The 22510-nt window shown below is 40.4% G+C and overlaps 2 protein-coding genes across 15 annotated transcripts in view; one reads left to right on the top strand and one right to left on the bottom strand.

Annotated features, from left to right (window-relative positions):
• LOC138755671 (microtubule-associated protein 4-like) overlaps window positions 1–22510 on the top strand; it is a 275424-nt gene that overhangs the window by 196887 nt on the left and 56027 nt on the right. For all 12 annotated transcript variants that reach the window (XM_069922064.1, XM_069922076.1, XM_069922071.1 and 9 more), the window contains one exon: window positions 22021–22115. In XM_069922064.1, the coding sequence (XP_069778165.1) occupies window positions 22021–22115 (95 nt within the window). The remainder of the gene's footprint in view (window positions 1–22020; window positions 22116–22510) is intronic.
• Window positions 10274–22510, bottom strand: part of dhx30 (DEAH (Asp-Glu-Ala-His) box helicase 30) — a 138710-nt gene continuing 126473 nt past the window's right edge. For all 3 annotated transcript variants that reach the window (XR_011352462.1, XR_011352463.1, XM_069922080.1), the window contains one exon: window positions 10274–10431. The gene's annotated coding sequence lies outside the window, so the exon portion shown is untranslated. The remainder of the gene's footprint in view (window positions 10432–22510) is intronic.

Here is a 22510-nt window from a genome sequence, read left to right as displayed (position 1 = left end):
TTTGGGATTTGGCTGAGTGATTTGAAGACGGGAGATTAATTGAATTGCTTATTGTCACATATACTAAGGTGCAGTATAAAGTTTTGTTTTACATGCCATCTAGACAAATGAACTCGCGCAATAACAAATAAATAACTGTGTAGGAAGTAATATTTCAATGGTGAAATAGGGCGGGGGAATAGAGAAAGCAGTGCAAGGGCATCATCTTTTGCCTGAGAGAGATCCATTTAAAAGTCTGATAACATGGAAGAAATTGACCTTGAATCTGGAGATCCATGTTTTCAAGCACAGAGGGAGAAGAAAAAAGAATGAATGGGGTGGGATCAGTCCTTTAACATATTGGCAGCTTTGCTATGACAGCAGGTGGCATAGGCAGAATCGATGAAGGTGAGGTTTGTTTGCATGATGGCCAGAGCTTCATTTACAGCTCTGCGGTTTCTTGAAGCCTTGGGAAGAGCAGTTTCCGTACCAATCTGAAACTCATCTGGACAGAGACCTTGGGGACATGCCAAATTTCCTCAAGCTTCTGAAAAAGTAGAATTGTTGTTGTTGTTGTGTTTTCTTGACTAAAACATTGACTTGTTTGGTCTAGGACAGATTATTGGTGATAATTATTCCAAAGAACTTGAAGCTCTCCACCTCAATACTATTGTCCCATCAGTTTCCTGAAGTCTGTGTCCAACTCCTTTTTGCTGACATTGAGGAAGAGGTTATCCTGACACCATGCCACCAGCCTCTCTCATTTTGCTTCATTTCATAATTATTTGAAATGTAGCCTCCAACAGTGGTACCTCTGCCAACCTGTAGAAGGAGTTGGAACAGTGTTTGGCCACATCATCATGACTGTATAGGGAATACAGAAGGACTTGAGTGTAGGCTTGTGGGATGCCAGAGTTCAGGATTATTGTGGAGGAGGTCCTGTCACTAATCCTCACAGTCTGCAGGTCAAGAAGTAGAGGAAGATTGTGGTAGTGAGAAATATAAACTCTGTGAGAAGTTGAGCATATGTGCCAAGCACCATTGTTAGAAGTCGTGCTAATTAATGAGATATACAGTATGGTCAACATTACCCTGCATGTATATGGTCTGGCTAAGGAGAGCAGATCCTGCTGGCCTCCTGTGTCCTCAAATCAGACAGCAAGATCTTGGTGGTGGTTAGGCCGCTAATAATATAGTGCTGAGTGCCAGCCACTGGAATGCCCCAGAATGCTCTATTCATAGCAAAGCTGAGAGCAGAGACTTGGATTCTGTAAAAGATGGCATCTTAATTATTTTGAAACATCTCTTAACATTCAAAGACATTTGAAAGCAATCAAGATTAGGAACATAATTGAAGAAAATAGAGTTTTGTAGAAATGAGCAAGTTGATTAAAATTAATTTTCAAGAGGTAATTTAGCTTCTTCTTTACCTGCTAACTTGCGGGTCTGAAATCCCCATTTTCCATACCTTGATCAAAGGCTCAAGCCTGAAATGTTAGTTATGTATTTTTACTTTTCCTATATAAAGGACACTGTTTGATCTGATGAGTTTCTCCAGCATTGTGTGTTTTTACTTCAACCACAATGTCTACAGATTTTTGTGTTTTACTCTTGAAATAAGTGCTGTCTTGTTCAGTTATCAGGTCTGACCCGACATAGGATTGGAGAGGTATGCTAGGGAATTCCAGCAGGAATTGGACTCCATGTGATGTCCAGCAATGGGATGCATACAATATTGCTAAGTCATGGATTTTTTATATGGCAGTGCAGGAGACCTACTGAAAGGTTAAAGCTTTCAATTCTGTTTGGAACCATTCAAATGCAATCCAGCAATTTTCACCCCAATGAGTTCATGCTATAAGAATCTCAGTTGAAGATGTGCTGTATTGTTCTTCAGATAAATATTAAATTGAGATTTGTTCCAGATAGTTACCAATTTGACATTACCATTAAAAATGATAAAAGTATTTTGCTCTTTTGGAAATTATTCAGTCCTGAACAAGTACAGATGATGTAATGTTAGTTTCTTTTTTAAAATTACAGTATCATGAGGGACACATTCCTTCCTCTGATGCATTGTCATATTGCTTAAAGTATCCCAGGGTACCATCTCTATTTAATGTTGATGTTAGAAAATGAAATCAACATTACATGAATTTCTTATTTGTTCTGCAGTGGAATTTGAAATAGAATTGCTGCTTTTATTCCTATACCGTTTACTGACTTGTATCTGTTACCAAGTTTACTTTGCCTTCCTTTTAGGCTAAAAAGCCTAAGGCGTTTTAGCCATATTTCATAACCTCGAAGAATGGATTCCTGTCTCACTTCAGAGCTGGTTTGCAAGATTGATGCTGAGGGATTGCTGCCCAGTGGGAGACCAAATTGAAATGAACTCAAGAGCATTGAGCCTTTGGAATTCTCTACCTCTAAGAGCTGCAAGGCTCAGTTCTTGTGTTCATTCAAAATACAGATCATTATATTTCTGAAAATTTTGGAAATCAAAGGACAGTGCAGGAAAATGTCACTAAAATAAATTAACCGTGATCGTATGAATAAAGGAACAAACAGGCTTGAAGAGCCGGATGGCCTGCTTTTGGTCCTTTTTCTTATATTTGTAAATTAGAACTTTTTGGGCAATATCTTCAGAAATCAATACAACAGACACCTTTAGTGTATTATTACAAGTTCTCTAATAGCTGTTTATATAATGAGATCTTTGAAGTAAGGTCATTGACGTAAGATTGCAAAATTTCTCTTCAACTTTCACCTGGAAACTAATGTGGTTTGAGTGTGAAGGGACCCATTGCTTTGTTGCAGTTAGATAGATGAATAGCAAGAGCAGGACACCAGAGAAGGAGCACTGGAAGAAATGTCAGAAGTGGAGACGTGATGGATCATAATCACAAAGGATGTCACTGACTTTACTTAGGATGGCTAATTGCAGCGATGGGAATGGAAATTTGATTGGAGCGAGAAAAGTTCCAAGTTACAAAAAAACAAGAAAATCTAAATAAATATGGAATGTACACCTATGTTGTAACCTCTTTCACTTGTCTATGGGCCCTTTCAAACAGTCAAAAGCCCAAATGTAAAGGTGTAGATTCTCTCCCCCCCACCCCCCCCCCCCCCCCCACCCTGTGCCATGGCTGGCTCCAAGGCGGCAACTGCAATCCCTCTCAGAGGAAGGATCAGCGGCAGAGCACTGTGCTCCCCCACCCAACATGAATGTACTGCCACTGCTAGCGGCTGGCTAGGGGCAGGCTGATGACATCGCGATGACACTGTCAGCCCGCAACCCATCTCCCACTCACTCGCTCACTCTCCCTCCATAACCCCCTTAGGCCAGGGGCGGCGGGTGGGGACCATCAGGGGGTGGCCGGTGCAGGCTGTGACAGCCCCATCAGCCACCCTGGTACCTCACCAGGCCGCCTTAGCCTACAGGGCCGCTCGTCAGCACCAGTGGCTCAACACGTGGCAGAGCAATGGCTGTAATCCCTACCCATAATCCCCCATGATTCCAGCTGCGTGGGGGATTATGGCTAGGGAAGACGGCCAATACTCTGCTGCGTATTTATGACGTGTGGCGCCGTGGGAATAGTTGTCCCGCTTACAACAGTTCCAGATGATGCACCTGGGCGCCGCTCTGCACAGAAGCAGTACTGGAGCAGCCTTTTGTTTACCTATTGTTTACAGAAAGGTAGGAATAGACTGCAATGGATACTTGCTTTGATTGTGGATTGCCAAGTTGCTTTATCTACGAGATTGATGGATTCTTCCTATTGTGGGTCTTCAAATGAGATATATAATAAGATCTTGCAAATTTAATCAGAAAGCAAGTTAAAAAGCAAGTCTCCTGATTGTCCATTAGTTTCTTTGGTGTTGTTGCAAACATAATCAAAATAAATTAAATAACCCTCTGTTCAGTTGAATACCATAGTCTGGTCTAACAGTGTATCGAACAAGATTCCTTCTGCATGATTGAAACACTGCTTCTCTTTTTTAAAAATAATAAACTCAGGTAATTTATTAATTGATTTCACGTGAAATTAAATAACGCAGCTATAATTTCAACTAGTTATGAATTCATTTCATCTCTTTATTGACTGAACACATCATTGCAAGCTATTCTTGACACTAAATTTGTATTCCTGGCACCAGTAATCCCAGTGGAACACATTCTTGTGTAGTAAAAACAGATAATGCTGGAGAAACTCAGCAGGTCAAACAGTATCCTTTATATTAGCAAAGTAAAAATACATAACCAACGTTTCAGGTTTGAGCCCTTCATCAATATATGAAAAAATGTCGGCACGTGTTGGAACAAAAAAGTGGGTGGGGGGAGGCATGATCATAAAGGTGGGAGGTAATAGGTGGAGCAGGGAGGGAGGGGAGAGCAGCAAGCAAGGGGAGGAGGGATGACTAGGTGAATAGAGAGGGAAGGAGGGGAGGGGGAAGGGGGGGGAGAGGAGAGCAGGTCAGCAGAAACCAAAAAAGTCGATGTTAATGCCATCTGGCTGGAGAGTGCCCTGATGTAAAATCAGGTATTGTTCCTCCAATTTAAGGATGGTCTTGGTGGGATAGTACATAAGGCCATGGACAGACATGTGAGTATGGGAGTGTGTCACAGAACTGAAATGATTGGCTACTAGGAGGTCTCTGTCACAGGTATAGTCAGAGCAAAGGTGCTCAGCAAAGCAATCTCCCCAATCTGCGCCCAGTCTCTCCAGTGTAGAGAAGGCCACAAAGGGACCACTGGATGCAGTAAATCGATCCTGAGGATACACAAGTGTTGGTTCAAATGAAAGGCCTGTTTGAGGTCCCGGACTGTGGTGAAGGAGGAGGTGTGGGTGCAATTGTGGCCACAGGGGAAAAGTGCTGGGAGTGGGGCTATATCATTAAGACCTTCAGGATATCCTGCACCTCAGTTCATATAATAAGTATTTTGTCATATTGTTGCTTTTCAATTTATCATAGCACTTTGGTCTTTGGTTATTTTATCTTTTAGTTTCTGCCCCTTCCCTTCTCCTTACCTGCTGCATCTCCCTCTGCTCATTCTCTGGTACTATTAATGCCATCTACCCTTCCAACTTCTGTCCTGCTCTTCTTGTTATTTTCCTTTCCCTACCTACTTGCTGCTGAACCACCCTTTACTGCCTTTTATGCTTTTTTTAAGCCCTCGGGCACATTACAAGATAAATTGTGGGAAAAAAAATTATAGTCCAGGTTCACCCTTTATTAAAAGTCACAAACCAGTGCTTTATCCCCAATTGTGCACTCTTTGTGAAGTTAGTTAATCCCACAGGTAAGTTCCAGAACATTTAGTCACCATGTATTATACATGTCTCACAGTATCAAGTCAGTGGTCCCAAAAATCCTTGATGAGTGTGCAGTGAACTGAGATTTATTGGTGGTGTGTTATACTGATGGCTGACTTCGCCCCCATCTACCCATATATAACCTGATTTCCCTCTGAGCCCCTCTGAAGACCACTGTAAGACCATACCCTCAGTTATAAGCTAATAAAAGTTCTCCCTCCAGTTGTGAGCTTTTATTCATGCTACAGAGTGTATCTCACAAGAAGCTCAACATCATACTAGACAAAAACCTACTTGATAGGCATCCTGTCAACATGCATAAATGTATACTCCCTCCTCCATTGAAGATAGTAGCTGCAGAGCATACAATCTGTGCAATGTACTGCCGTTTCCAGCCTAATTATATAGCACTCCTTTGTTGTCACAGGGTCTAAATCCCATAACTCCTTTCCACAACTGTATTCTATGAGTATCTTAACATATAAAACTATAGCAATTCACAAAGCCAGTGTACCACCACCTTCTCAAGGGCAACAAGTAATAAGCAATAAATGCTTTCCTTGCAACCATGTCCAAATTCTGAACTGGAAATTGTGGCAAAAGCATAAAAATAATTAAATAATTGTGTATCATTAAAAAAAATGATCTTTCATATAGATTGAGGTGAATGGATTAGTAAGAATGGGATGCAGTGTTTGAATGAGGGAAACTCATTCAAGATTTAGATAAGTTTGACTTTCATGTCAAAGAACAGAGTTCAGTATGTGGTAAATTAAGCAAATTGGTTGAAAAAATTGTTTGGCACACTTGCCTTTATGGGTAAGAGCAATGAGTGTAAAAGTTGCCATGTCATGACATTGATGAGCCCAGTGTAGGAGACTGACGGATGACATTAGAAACATACAGAACATTACACTACAGCACAGAAAACAGGCCATTTGGCCCTTCTAATCTGTGCTGAAAACATCATACCGAAAACATCATGTAAAATCTTGAGGGGCATAGGTAATTTCATTGATCATTACCTTTTTCACACATTGGAGGAGTCGAGAACTAGGGCACAAAGGCTTAATGTGTGAGGAGAAAGATGTAAAAGAGGCCCGAAGCACAACATTTTCACACAAAAGGTGATGTGTATGTGGAGGTGATTGCAATTGTAACATTGAAAATACATTTTAGGTACATGAATAGGAAAGATTTAGGATATGGGTCAAACAAGGCTAAATAGACTAACTCCGTTTGAAAGCATGGATGAGATGGGCTGTGTGACACATCATAACACTATTAAGTACCTCTGGGATTCCTTGACATCTGTAGTTCACATTCTTGCCCTACTTTTTCTTGAATTTGAACGTGTCTTTTCACAGGTGACAATTATAGCAGATCATGGCAGTCCATAAGCAGGGCACACTTTAATTCCTTTGGCTTGAACTCTTGATGTCTGTTATGTATTATGAGAGCTCCAACATGAATTTTCTTGTGATAGCATTTCTTTTGATACTGATGTTTGTGCCAGATTGATGGAGGTAACAGTGGCAATCATTGCATTTGAAATGCTCATCCTCCACTTTTCAAAATCTAAAGCAAAAACAGGAAATGCTGGGAGTTCTCAGCAAGTCAGGCCACATCTGTGAATAGAGAGAGTCAAAGTTTCAGATTTCTCTGAATTGGAACACTGACTACTTTTTCTTGCAAAGATTTGTCTGACCTACTAAGTACTTCCAGCAATTTCTGTTTTGGTTTTAGGTCGGCCTATGATTCTCATGAATGAGCAGGAATGTTACACTTTTTCCAAGGAAACTGAAATTTGCCCAGCTCATGATCTCATGCCATGTCAGAGATTGGAATAGGATGCATGTTGTAGGAGGGTAGTTGTGTGTTGGATGCATAAACAATGCAATCTACCCATTGGAATTGACTGGTGTTATCAGGGCCTCGTTGCTCTGAATATTGATCTAAAAGAGGACACTGATGCTGATTTATGTATCGTGCCAGTGGATTTTCTTCAGTGTGTTGAGGTGTCTGCTGTGGGAGATTAGTCTGCTGCTTTGTGAATGTCAAATGCAAGGCGCGCTCTTTTGTATGCTGCACTGAACCTGTCAGTGATGACTTGGAGTTTTGCTTCTGAATGAGGGAAAACACGAGCATCACCAATGTACCGCAGTCTTCTGACTTAAGTTGGAATGACCCAATTTCTAGAGTGAGATAATGACACGTGAAAGAATTTCCAATTTGTTTTGAAAATTAGCTTCGCTCCAAGAAAAAAAACCTTGTTGGAGGTGAGGTGGAATAAAGAAATTAAGACGATGATGCATGCAGTCTTGCTTGATTCCAGCCTGCATTGAGAATTTATGGCTTCAACATGATGACAGAGTAGATCTAAATCAAGGAGAAGCGGTTGGGCCAGGCACTTGCACATATTTTCTAAGTATAATTAGGTAAGTTTTCTTTAAGAAGGTGTCACTAACATCCCATTTCCAGACTCTATTCAAAGAAATCTATACATAAAGGAAATGGGGAAGGGGAGACTATTTTGCAATGAGGAAAAGCTAAATAATCAGTTTGAGAAAGGCATATTAAGGAGTGTTCCATCTGGGATTGTTGCTGATATTTAATAGGTCACTGCCACACAATGCCTCGTTAAATTATGTGCATCAGTTAAAAATGATGATGGTATATGGAGGTTCAGCACTCAGAGGGTTAATTGGATGCTAGCTGGCTCTGTCACGTTATTGGCCATCTTCTTGAAAATAAATGAGTCTGATAAGGTGAAGAGCATGAAATTAGTGAGGCTATCCTTTATCTGATTCATTGTACACAATAGCAGTTTAAACCATGTAAATCTATTTCTTGTTATCAGCACTCTTCTGGAAGCTTTTAAAACAATAGAGGTTGAAAACAGGGACATCGATTGGGGGAGGATGCAGAGAAAAAAACGATACAGTGAAATGCAGCAGCTGGATTTATTTGGCGGAGGGATACATTGTATTAAAGGCAAAAAAAAAATAGTTTTGTTGTAGGAATACTGGGGGTGTGCTGTGACAGCTTCTCAGACACAAGCAGTCAGGCAAACGTATGCACAGACAGAATTGCTTGTGTAAAGAGAAAGAAAAGAAGCCTGCTGAGATGTCTGTCAGTAACCAGCCGTCTGCTCCTTGCACTGACTACACAGATATCTGCAAGCCTAAGCCTGCTGATTGTTTCTCTGAGAAACATCCGTGTACGCAGTCTCAAAAGAACTGGAGCCAATCTGAATGGGAAAGGCATAGAGCAGAAGAGCAGTGCAGCAGAAATCTGAAAGTTGAGTCAAGCTCAGCAGCATCAGCTCCAGCTAAAGATGGTCTGATTAACCATGTTGCTCTCACTGACGAAGACAAACTAGGCTTCTTTGGAACGGCAGGAGGCAGAGAAAAGAAAAACATGGCTGGTGAGGCTCAGCCTAAGGAATTCTTCGGAAGCAGGTCTCTCGGTGTTTCAGATCAAAGCGTAGAGAAAATGAATTCAGTCAGCAGTGAATGGAGCCAGGCTGTTTTAAGCAAGCAGGTGAGTGCTGTGGAGCATGGGACAGGTAAGAAAGAAATGGAAAAGAACATTAATGAAGTGCACACCAAGAAGAATGGGGAGCTGACAAGTTACACCTTGGATGCCAATACGACACATCCATCCACTATATTTGGTAATTCTGGTCTGAATATAAAAAAAGATGAGTTTAGTGTGTGGAATCCTAATTTTATGCCAGACAATATGGACTTAAGCTACAAGCAAATGCCAGGTCTTAAAGGTGATGAGATGACCACTAAGAATGAAATGGACGTTCATTCCAAAAAAATCCCCTCGTACACGCTAACAATACAGAAGTCTGAAACCCCAACTATGGTGGATTATGAGCAAGATCTGTCTGCTATCAATCCTTTGAACGAGTCTCCAGAACACAATGAAGGTGAGAGGATTGATTTAGTAAATGATTGTACAGCTAACAGGGCTACCCAACAGAGGAAGATGATGCGGCGTGCAATGTCAGAATGCTCACATTTGTCTGTTCCCTCAAATTTGGGCATCCCTGAGAAATACCCAGAACCTTTGCAGACCAAATCTCCAGGCAATTCAGTAGACCAATTGAAAAATTCTCCCAGCACCCAGCTTGCAGCTACCAACAGCAGGAAGTGCCCGATATCACAGATAAAGCGGTCAATGACTGTGGCAGATGAGCAAATCCCAGTTCACAGTTTTGGCAATGATCAAACTGCAGCAGAATTACAGCTCACTGATAAAGAGCATGGGAAGGAGAGAAATCAAGCAATTGATGTTACTCCAGACACAAAAGATGATCTTAATACTTCATTCTACCATGGAAAGCTGGAAAAAATCCCTGAATTCAGCAGCATTAAGATCCCGGAAGAAATGATTCACAATGAAAAACAGCAGATCAGTCTCTGCACTAACCTTCAGACGAACAGCTTCTCAGTGGGCTCAGATCAAGTTTGCTCACTTGGGGGAGAAACAACGGAGGTCTGTAATGCAGAGAAATTTCCGTTTTCCCAGCTGCAAGAAAATCCACACGACCCCATGTTGATACATTCTGCTTTCACTGGTTCCATCTGCAATGCCAGTGTAACATCTCAGAAAATTGAAATGACACATTACAAGCCTGGACAGACAGGACAAAAGCTGCAGGATCAGCCACTGTCGAAAATTCATCAAGAAGCCGGTAATATGAAAAGTGATGCCAGCCCTTCAGTGCAACAGCAGCCCTTGGTACTCAGTCCTCCACAGGCCCCTGCTGAAAACTCAAAGGCAGAAAGTGGAAGATGTGCAGAGCTAAGTAAATCCACAGGTCCGAAGGGCAAGGAGCCAATCGCCACTTCTATTGTGGGCACCAACCACAAACTGGATTACATTCGAGGTGAGGAGAAATGAGGTTGTAAACAATAAAAGATTGCATTGTTGAATAAGGAGTCTCAATTCTTACAATAGATATATTTAAATATTTTGTGTTTGAGTTACATTTTCTCAACTGAGGTATAATTAGGACAAATAAAAATATTAGCAATGGTTGCTGAAGAAGGTATTTTCATGGTTGCGTCGTCTCTGGAAAGATTCAGACTCTTCTCTAATATCATGTAGATTGCACTTTCTCCTGTAATGTGTTAGAAAAAAAAAACCGGTTACATGAAGACATACTTTGAGATACTGCAATGTCTGTAAGCAGATGCTAAAATTTTTAATTAATGAGGAATGTATTGGTTGTTCAAGATGACCTGTCCAGTTTTCTCTCATAACTTTGCACAGTAAATTACTATTATGTACCAGCTCCAGTATTTCTTGCATTAGCTCTGTGAGATGATTGAGCTGTTTATCATATTTTGAATCACAGTTGCACTCCATTCTAGATACATTTGCTGTTGGTGATTGTTGAAATGTTTTGACCTCTAGTACATAAACTAATCCATAGCTCATCTGACACCAGGTTGCATGATCCCATAGTCGTAACTATGTGATATAAACTCCTTTACTTCTAACCTTGCAGCAGCAACTGAATGGAGCACTAAAATCATTTAAATTAAAAATGACACTGACTGTCCTTCGTATATTGAGCAATCCAATATCAACAAATGTGTGTGTGAAAAATGGTTCGGTAAATCATGGATTGAGAGGGGAAGAAATCATGTGATGTCTGTCCTTGACCTCTTCATGTTCCCTGCTTAAGGCAGATGGTCCAATGAAGATGGCATTAAGCTTGAAGTCCATCCTCACATTATGAAATCATCTGTTCATTGTTTTTTTTTTGTCCTGTGAAAGACAGGCAATTGAATGAGGTTTTGATGAGACCAGTAGTGTTAAAAGAGAAGAACTGAAAAAACCCCAAAGTATCTTGAATAGAATCTATTGAAGATATTTTAGTGAAAATATTTCGGGGAGGATAGAAAAATTAAGGTGGTGTTAAGTTGCTTACATAGGTTTGGTATTCAACATCTTGTTACTAATGATCCCTTTCCAGTTCTTGTCCAACGAGCTTAACTACAGAATATACAAACTATTAATCCATGTGAATAGCTATTGTTTGTATGGCCAGCTTCATTTTAAAGCTAAAACGTCTCTATTAATTTCTACTACACCGATCACTGATGTTTGAGGTCTCATTTTTAACCACGTGAATAATTCTATAGTCGATGAAAACACAGGTGCTAATCAGTCAATTCTGCATGCTGCTCACAGTGAACAATGCAATAGATAGACTATAATGATGAATTTAACCATTAATATGGAGCTGTATTAGCACAGGGACAGACCATTACAGCTGATAATGTCTGTACTTACCACAATGCCAATTTTAACTCCTCCCATCTGCTAACACATGATCCATATATCTCCATTCCCTGCTGCCACAATAAGGACCTCCTAGTCGCCAACCATTTCAATTCCAAACACCATTCCCACACCAACATATCTGCCCATAGCCTCATCTACTGCCAGACTAAGACAACCTACAAATCGGAGGAACAACACCTTGGAAGTCTACATCCAGATGGCATAAACTTCAACCTCCAATTTCCATTAACTATTTTCCCCAAGTCTCTCTCATTCCCTTTTCTTCTGTCTCCTTTAGTTTCCCACTCCTTTCCCTTCCTTCTATCACTTCTCAGCTTTTTTTCTCTTTTACCCTCCCACTTACTTGTATCCACCTATTATCTCTTACCTGTTAGCCTGTGCTGCACCTCCTGCCCCTTTCTGCCTCCTTCTCCCAACTCTCATCTCCTCCTCCTCCCCCCCCACCCCCATCCTAAGAATCCTCTCCAACAGCTTCTTTATCACTGATGTAAGGCTTGCCAGCCTACAATTTGCTGGATTAACCTTATTGCCCTTCCTAAAGAAAGCAATAACATTGGCTACTTTGCAATCCTCTGGTTCCTTGCCTGTGGATAGGGATGCCCCGGCCCTACCAATCCTCTCTCTTGCCTTTCTCAATAACTTTGGATCAATCCCTTGAAGACTTGTGGACTTTGCTACCTTAATATTGTACAGTAAACCCAATGTGTCGTAAAATATTAGTAAACCCCACAATAATTTTGTTATCCTCCATATACTTCTTGGTGAACACTGATATAAAATACTCGTTTGATACTTTTCCCAATTCCTCTGGCTCTTAGCACAAATTCCCTTTGTCTATGAGTGGTCCTACTTACTTCCCAGCTACCATAATGAATAATTTTTTTTTAGGCATACAGCACTGTAACAGCCCATTTCAGCCCATGAACCTGTGCCACTCAATTAACCTACACCCCCGGTAGATTTCAAATGGTGGGAGGAAACTGGAGCACCCGGAGGAAACCCATGCAAACACAGGGAGAATATACAAGTCCCTTACACAGTGCAGGATTCAAACCCCGATCATGATCGCTGACGCTGTAACAGCATTGCACTAACTGCTATGCCAACTGTACCATCCTAAAACATCTTGAATTTTTCCTTAACCCTACTCTCCAAGGATATTTCATGAGACCTTTTTCCTCTCCTCATTCCTTGAGTTCTTTCCTGCTTTCCTTATAAGGTCCCTGTCTGATTTCACTTTCCGAAATTTTACATTAGCTTCTTTTTGACTAAATTTATAACCTCTCTCGTTGTCTAGAGTTTCTGAATCTTGCTGCCTTTATCTTTCTTCCTCTCTGGGATGTGTCAGTCTTGGATTCTGATCAGTTGCTCTTTAAAGAATTCTCATATTTCAGATGTGGATTTACATGTTAACATCTCCCAATCAACTCATCCTAACTCCTGTCAAATAATGTTGTAATTTGCCTTCACCCAATTCAGCACTTTCCTTTAAGATCAAGACATTCTCTTATCCAGGGGTATCTTAAAACATGAGAAGTTGTGCTCACTGTTCTCCCACTGTAACCGCATTCACCCAACCAGGCTCACTTCCCTGATTCAACTATCCATATGTTTCAAGAAATCCTTGTGAATGCACCTTACAATTTTTTCCCCATCTAGATCTCTTACACTATTGGGAATATTTGGGGAAATTAATTTATTACATCAGCCAAGAGGAATTAAATAGAAAGTCTCCTTCCTCCTTTCTTTCTCTCCCTTTTTTATTTAGTTGCCTACAAGAGTTTTGGTTATACCTTGATGAAGGGCTCGTACCAAAATGTTGGTTACCCTTTACTTCCTGTGGATGCTACATGATCTGCTGAGTTTCTCTAGCACTTTTGTATATTGTATTACGACAGCCTTGTTGCTTTTACATTTTTCCATAACCTGCATGTTCCTACATGTTCGTCTAGCTCCTGCAACAAAACCAAGTTGGATGACCCTAAATAACAGTGGTTGTATGAAAGTGAAATTGATCACATAGATTTTTAAAACAATGAGAATTTTAAAATTGAGCCATTCACTCAGCTTGGGACCTGTGGAGTTGAGTGAGCACAGGATGACGGGGAATGGCACTGAGTACCAGTTGCAATATGTATAGCAGAGTTTTGGATGAGTATTCATTAATAAAGGATAGATGATGATGGGAGTGTATAAGTAAAAACATAAATGAGAATCTGACCCTTCAATTTCCCTATGTGCATGTTGATGACATTCATGTTATTTTAAAATGAATACCAGTTTATAGTAACGTAATGTCTTTAAGACTTCTTCAGAGGGATTTGCATATTAATTATTATTTTGCAGTGCTATAACTATTATGTTAGCAGATTTTGCAGCCATTTGCACATCAACTGTTTGTAGTTTTATGATGCCACACGAAAAAATGTTGAAGGAATTTGATGGCCAGGCAGCATCCATGGAAGGCAATGCACAGTCAATGTTTTGAGCCAAAACTCTTCCAGAACAAAGGGATGGGGAAAGATGAAGGAGCACGAGCTGGCAGGTGATGTGTTAATACAGCTGGGAAAGAGAAGAAGTGGGGGAAAGGTAAGCTTGGAGGTCATAGGAGGAAGAGGCAGGGTGAAGGAAGATGCACTATAATAAAGGAGGACAGTACATCATGGAATGAAGGGAAGGAGGTTTGGAGCTAGAAGAAAGATGTTGTGGGTGGCAGTCAGGTCAAGAGAACAGTGAGGTGAAAGAGAAAGAAAAGAATGCTGAATAGGGCCAGAGAGATCACAGAAAGCAAGGGGGGGGGGGGGGTGGGGGAGGTTACAGAAAATCAGAGTATTCAATGCTGGATAATGCCAAGATAGAAAAGGTGTTCTTCTAACTTGCATATTACCCTAACGTGGCAGTAAAGTAGGCCATGGACAGACAGTCAGTGTGGGAAAGGAAATGGAATTAAAATGACTAACCACTTGGAGATCCTAGATGTTGGGATGGACAGAGTGAAGGTGCTCAACAAATTGATCCCCCAGTTTGCATCTGGTCTCCCTGGTGTAGAGGAGGCTGCACTAGGAACACCGGATACAGTAAAGGTCCCCTCCAGATTCACATTGTAGCATTGTCTTACTTGGAAATACTTTTTTGGAGCCCTGAATGATAGCGAGGAAAGAGATGTAGGTACATGGTGGAGTCACAGGAATGTACCTGTGAGAGTGATTGAAGGGGAGGAACAAATGAACAAGGGAGTCATGGAAAGAACAATCCTTGCAGAAAGAGAGGAGGGAAGGGGAAGATCTGTCTGGTCATGGGCTCCCATTGGAAATTGTAGAGAATAATATATTGGATGCAGCTGATGACAAGGACATTCCTATCACTTTGGGGAGGAGGCATGATAAATGAGGTGTGGTCAGATGTGCAGGAAATGGAGGTCTTTAATGGATAAAGCCTACTGCTTGTGTTGGAGATTAAGGCTAGTTTGGGGTAGCTGGACTGCTTCTCTGTTATGATGTCTATTTCTTTCTTGTAAACATTCCAACTCCACAGGAGCAGGGGCATAGAGACCAATTGTTCCCAGTTAATAAGTGAATGTTGCCTAACAAACTGGGAATCTAACCCTAGAACTGGCACATTGACTTCAACAGATGAGCCCGTAGACGTAATGTAGAAGAACATATTTAATAGCAATGCTATACTCTATCTCCTTTTTTTTTTAAACTTTATTTAAGATTTTATAACGTGAATAACATATAGGATTACATTTAAAAAAAATTAAGAATAAAATAATAAAATTACAATACAGTATCAGTAATCTAAATAAACTATACCCTCCCCAATAATTATTACACATTAATAACCCAACTCAAATTAGTCCAACCCCCCCTTTACTCCCAAAATAAAGAGTGAAGAATTAATAAAGTTAATAATATATGTGAGAAAAAAAACCCACTTACAAAAAAAAACAAAAACATAACCGATTAAAATACTAACAAAAAGAAAAGTAATTAATACTAAGATATCAGACTTAAAAAACATATTTAAATCAAACTTAAATGCATATATTTAACAAACGGAGTTAAGATGAAACATATATTTAACTCAAACTTAATATAAAAAAAGTAAAGTTAGTAACATTATCAAAAATTCTTAAGCAATAATCAATTCTTTAAAAAAAATTGTAGCATGAAAAAAAAGATGAAAAAAAACTTTCTCTATAGAGATAAACCTTCACCTAATATCAACTAACTTCACATCTATCATCATATTAGTCACATAAACCACCATCTTAAAACAAAATTCAAACCTCATTAAGCATTGTACAATTCAATTTTAGTACTCTTCCACCATTTTTCCCTTTTACTCTTGAATAGTTATCCAATAAAAGCTCCAATACCACATTTAAATATCACCAATCATTACGTTAAAATTCAAATATCCAAATAATAAAAACACATCTACAACGAAATCTATATCTTCAACAAATGGAGCATAAAGCACAAACAAAATTCAAGCCTCATTAAGAATTGTACAATTCAATTTATAACTTTCACCATTATTCCCTTCGTTCTATAACTAAAATAGCAAAATAATATACACCAGAATTACCACTCCTTTCACCTTAAAGTTAAGGAAAAGATAAAAAAAACTTATCCATCCCATTCACATTTAAATTTCAGATATTCCTTATCTACTGAATAAACTTTACAAAAAAAACCACATCAATTTTTAGTTTTTTAAACAACCAAATACTTTCTTATGCTTTTTTAAAAAATTTAAACAAAAAAAACCCCCTTCACTCTTTAATCTAATAATACAAAAAAAAGGAAAAAAAAAACGGGTAGAAGGTTAAAAATACCCCCTCCCGTCTAAACCGCGCAATGTGGTAACTCCCAAAAAAAAATGGGTGTGAGATAACTCACACGTAGCAGATGACTTTCAGGAAATAGTGCCTATCCAGTTCTCTCCCCCAACTCTCACTTCATCTTAAACTAACATCATCATTATTTAATATCCCTTTTTTTAAAAAAAAACATTAGGAAAAAAAAAGGACAACTCTTCTTTTAATCAGCTCCAACTGCCGAGTTACCATTACAACCATTCCTTCTTGGAGCACGGCTCTTTTCTTCCATCTCTTGTCTCCTTAGAGATCGCGGCGGACTATGTCTCTGTTGAAACTGAGTAATTGGCAGCTCTTGAGCAAATGCTATAGCTTCCTTTGGAGAATCAAAGAACTTTGATTGGTAACCATCTTGAAAAACCTTCAAAACAGCTGGATATCTAAAGGTTGCCTTGTAACCTTTCTTCCAAAACAACTCTTTAGCAGGATTGAATTCCCATCGTTGGAACATAACTTCTTGACTCAAATCCGCATAGAAGAAAACTCGATTATTTTGAATCATCAAGGGTGATTTTCTCTGTTGTGCATTTCTAATAGCCACTCGTAAAATTATTTCTCTGTCGTAATAATTCAAGCAACGAACCAAAACAGGTCTTGGACTTTGACCTGAAATAGGTCTTCTACGCAAGGCTCTGTGAGCACGTTCCAGTATTATACCTTCCGGGAAATGTTCTTGACCCAGCACCTGCGGAATCCATTCAGTAAAAAATTTTCTTGGGTCTGGTCCCTCCATACCTTCCGGCAAACCAATAATCTTTATATTGTTCCGTCTGGATTGGTTTTCCAAATAATCAATCTTTTTCACCAAATTTTTATTTTGAGTTTGTAAGTCTTCGACCATTTTGGTCACATCAAAAACTTGATCTCGTATTTCGTCTATATCTTCTTCACACGAATTAAATTTATCTCTCACTTCAAGCTTAAAAGCTCCAAACTCAGCCATCTGTTGCTAATGTATTTTCACCAGAGTATTAAACCTAGTACCAAGTTCAGTCATAATCTTGGATAATCCCTGCATTGTATAAGATAATTTAGATTCAAGATTCACAAAAATCTTTTCAATTGGAAGAGATTTTGGCTCAACAGATTCCTGCTTCTGCATAACCAAAGGATCTTCTGTTCCTTCATTCTGGTTGCCTTCCTTGTAGTATGACTGCGTGTGGAAACCCCAGCCACAGCCTCTCCAGCAGTGACTGGAGGACGCTGGCCGGGGTTTTCCCCAGTCCATAATGTATTAAGTTCTCCCAGTACATCAAGTTGTATAGGTTCTTCTATCTCAAGAGATGCAGTTTGCAGCGCCACCTCTACAGTTGACAAATGCCTTTGAGTAACTCTTTGTTCTAAAGGCTGTTTGGCGCCCTCTTTAGGGGGCTCTACCGATGTAACATAGAGCTCTACATCCGAACACTGTACCTCTCTCCTGGGATCCATTTCACGCTGAGTCCCGGTGTTTTTCCTGTAGGTAGGCTCCAAAACTTGAACTTTTGGAAAATGTAGTTTTTTGATGACCTGTTGTCGTTTTTTTTGCTCTTTTTCACCAATTGTACCATCATAAGTTAAATTAACAGCACTGAAATTAAACTTTTAAAGAATTTTAACGGGCATTTCTAGACAAAACAATAAGATAGAGTCAGGAGAGGACTGGAAGGCACGTCTGATCCTTACGCCATCTTGCCATGCCCCCCCCCCCCCCCCCCCCCCCGTACATACAACTTTTGACCATGGTAAGTACCTGAGTTGTTTGAGGTGTCACAAGCTCAGATGGGTTATTGACAGGGATTGGGTGGTAAATTCGCGTTTGAGACACCAAGAGTTCCAATAGGTGTTCGTGGCCAGGCGAGAGTCAGCAGTCAGGGCATCAGGAGCTTCAGTGGAGGGGCAGCCGGGGCATCGTGAAATCAGGAGGGAGGTCGGAGCATTGGGAGCTTGAATGGGTGGGAGCTCGGATAGGTGTTTAGATGGGACCAATGCCCGCACAAAATCAGTGAACCGGTGCGGACTCGAAAGGCCAACATGGCCTGTTTCCGTTCCATAAATGGTTATATGGTTATATGGAGGGTGGGGGTAACCGCGGCATCAGGAGCTTGGATGGGAGGGTGGCCAGGGTGTCTAGAGCTCAGATGGTTGGGAGGCTGGGGCGTTAGGATCACACTTGCACTCCATTAATTCCATTGCAACATAGCGCTACAATCACAAGCCATGTCCACCAAAATACCTCTGCGAGCTGCACATAATTTCAAAGAGCTGGATATGGCTCATGCTATGTGCCCTTGAGAAGATGGTTCTGAGTCACCATCACGAATGACAGCATTCCCGGTGATGAAGGTACAGGAACTGTTAAATATGGAAATCCAGCCACTTGATCCAGGAACTACAAAGCAATCGCAACATCTATCCAAGTCAGGAGAGAAGATGTGAAAAATAATTCTGAATCATTATGATTTTTTTTTTAAAGGGAAATGATGAAAGAGGAATTTTTGAGAGAGTGACTAACACATTAGATTAGGGGAGTTTTGTGAATGTACTGTATAATTTGATTTGTTAAAAGCATTTCATAAGTTGCTTTTCAAAAGATTGTAGCTTTTAAAAAATACTTGTTGAATTTGGGCTATATTTTTACCAAGTCAAATTTATTATCATCTGATTGCACAAGTACAACCTGACAAAACAGCGTTCTCCAATCCTCCGTGCAAAACATGCAGACACACAACCAAACAACCCACATACAGACAAACAGTACATAAGTAGGACAAGTCTTCTTAAATACAAATAAATGTTGTTTCATGAAAGGTTACTGTGAGCATTCAGCATTCTCGCTGCCCATGAGAAGAAGCTGATTCTCAGCCTGGTGGTGCTGGGTCTGATGCTTTTGTATATTTTTCCCAATGGGAGTAGTTGAAAGATGCTGTAAGCGAGGCAGTAGGAGTCCTCAATTTTGTGTACCCTCTTCAGACTATGATCCTGGGTTTTGAGGGAGGAAGAATCTAGTGATCCTCTCTGCCACTCTTATAGTCCTGTGGATTGACCTTGATCCAATGCTCTACAGAAACCATGCCACACTGTGATGCAGCCCGCCAGGATGCTCCTTGACATGATGCAAGCCGGTGACCTGTTTCAGTCTTCTCAGGAAATGCAATTGCTGTGGTGCCTTCCTGACAAGTGAGGAGATGTGTGTCCACAATAGATCACTAGTTAAGTGGACACTAAGGAACTTGTGTTCTCTACTTTCTCCACTACCGAGACATTGATGTGTAGTGGAGGGGGGCCATTCCTGGTCCTCCTGAAGTCCATAGTCATCTCCTTTGACTTGTCCATGTTGAGACTCAGGTTGTTACTCTCGTACCATATCACAAGATTTTCCACCTCTTCTCTGTAGTGCGACTCATCATTGTTGCTGATGAGGCCAACGACTGTTGTGTCATCTGCAAACTTGATAACTGTTGGAGAGCTGGATCTGGTGATGCAGTCATGGGTCAGTAGCATGAACAGGCTGATCACACAGCCCTGAGGTGTGCCAGAGCTCATCGTGACGGTGCTCGATGTTCTGCTACTAATCCAGAGACTATGGTCTTTGCATTAGGAAATCCAGAATCCAATTACAAAAGAGTGTTGAGTCCCAGCGAGGACAGGTTCTCCACCAGCCTCTGGGGAAGGATCGTATTAAATGCCGAGCTGAAGTTGATGAACAGCAGCCTGGTGTATGAGGTGTCATTCTCCAGATGGGTCATGACAGAGTGAAGGAACGAAGCTATAGCATTGTCACTGGAACAGTTTCTTCTCCAGGCACATTTAAATGGGTCTAGTGTCACTGGGAGGTGCGCTTTGATGCGTTCCATCACCAGACACTTGAAGCATTTCATAATGATGGAAGTCAGTGCCCCAGGGCAGGAATGTTAAGGTCTGTTATTGTCACCTTCTTTGGTACTGGGATGATAGTGGCTGTCTTGAAACCGGAGGAATCGATGGACTACTGCAGTGAGGTGTTAAAGATGTCCACAAAGAGCTCCGACAATTGGTTTGTGCAGTCCTTCGGTACCCAATCAGGTATGATGTCTGGTCCTGCTGCCTTGGATAGGGTTCTCCTCAACCCAAGCCATGCCCTCTTCACTCTGCTACCATCAGGAAAAAGGTACAGGAGCCTAAAGATGAGCACTCAGTGGCACAAGGACAGCTTCTATCCCGCTGCCATCAGATTCCTGAATGATGAATGAACCAAAGACCCTGCCCTACTTTGACTTGTTGTGCACTATTTTTATTTATTTTTAGTGAAGGGGTTTGTATGAGTGTTTCCACTGTGATATGCTGCTAATCAACAAATTTTGTGACTTGTTCATGATAGTAAATTCTGATTCGCCGCAGCTATGAAGAGTAATTGGCTGTAAGGAAGCAAACAGAAGAGCAGTTGGGTCATTTTAAGATTGTGGCTCTCTTGCATTCACAGAACAGCAAAGCTCTGTGGTGTGTTCTTGATCTATACGAGTATCAGAAGAAAGGATATCATATGCCTATTTGTGTCGATGGTACAAAACAGAGGGAAAGTGAGAAGAGAAAGATACAAAAGGCTTGGACTAGTTAAGTGTCTAAAGAGGCAAAATATTCAATTGATGTAAAATTGAGAGTATTTAATTTTATGCCAGAGCTAAAACAGGAAAGCAGGTTTTTTAAACGGTGAGAGAAAGGGAAATATAGAGGAATCTGAGAATGTCACGTGAAATGCAGAACACCAAAATACAATTATAAACTAGCAATTCAGAAGGCCTTTGAAAGGATAGCAATGCAATGGTGACAATTTTTGATGTAACTTCAGATTGTATGAAAGACCACATCTCCGATTCCTGAAATATTGTGGAACATTTGGCCTAATGATGGAGATATGCAGAGTCATAGGGATCACTATGGCAAAGAAGAGGTTATTTCTTCAATACTTATGCTGTAATATAGGATCAGTGGGTTGATTTTAGGGCTAAGGGGTATGTGGCTGTATTTATAAGATGACCTGTCTGGAACTCGAGGTAGAGTTTCAAGGTTGGTCGCCTCTTTGGGTCTGAAATTAGATATTTTTCCTCTCAAGATTTTAGTACTAGTAATTCTCCATTTGGAGCATTATGGATGCTCAATTATTGAGAGCATTTAAAGCTGGGTTCATTAGATACATGGATGGAAGGGTACTTAAAAGATTGAATAAAAATGACGATCAGCTGTTGTTTCATTGAATGGTGGAGTTTGGAAGGGATGTATGGGCTTTTGCTTCTGTTTCAAATGCTGTACATAAAGCATGTACAAAAGGCTGGAGATGATGGTTCCATTCATCTAGTCGCTGTCCTCTAGATTAAACAGGTTGAGTTTGAAGTGATACCAAGAAACATTAGTCTGCAGTGACTCTTTTGCATAGGGTACACAGCAACCACAGTACATCTTAGTTTAAACGAGTCTAAATTGATTTGGAGCAAGAGATAAACCATTTTCCCTTGAAATTTCACTGATTGCTTTGTTTTTTTCAAATACCTACAGCCAAACTGGAGGAACCTACAACAGAGGATGTGACTAAAATAGAGACTGCTACAGTCTCTAAAGAGCACCCACTAACCTCTGATACAAAAGGAAAGGTAGGTACATGTTCCATTTGTAAAATTATCTTCCCATGCTTGGTAGAGTTATTTAATACAGCCATATTTTTGTTACTTTTTTTGAGTCATTAGTACAAACCTAAACTCTTTTTAAGGCAAATGGATTTTGTCTGTATATTTTAACACTGTAAACAAATGGTAAAATGCACCTTCAAGATTTTTATAAACTGGTGCCTTGCTGTCTGCTGCTTGCTTCTGTAAATTTTAAAACTGAGAGCCTACAGAAAATGTCCAAAGCTGTGCCTGGACATTGTCAGTTTTACTTCTGGAAGAAAGCAGTGTAATTAAGCTGGTGTGAAAGATGCAATGCTTGACATGTGCCTCTTCCATGGGCTTATAAACAAGGAAATAGGTGATGCCCTGTTTCCTTACCT

Source organism: Narcine bancroftii, chromosome 2, assembly GCF_036971445.1.
Source record: "Narcine bancroftii isolate sNarBan1 chromosome 2, sNarBan1.hap1, whole genome shotgun sequence".
Lineage (NCBI taxonomy): Eukaryota > Metazoa > Chordata > Chondrichthyes > Torpediniformes > Narcinidae > Narcine > Narcine bancroftii.
Note: the sequence above shows the minus strand (reverse complement) of the source record. Positions and strands in the feature narration are given on the sequence as shown.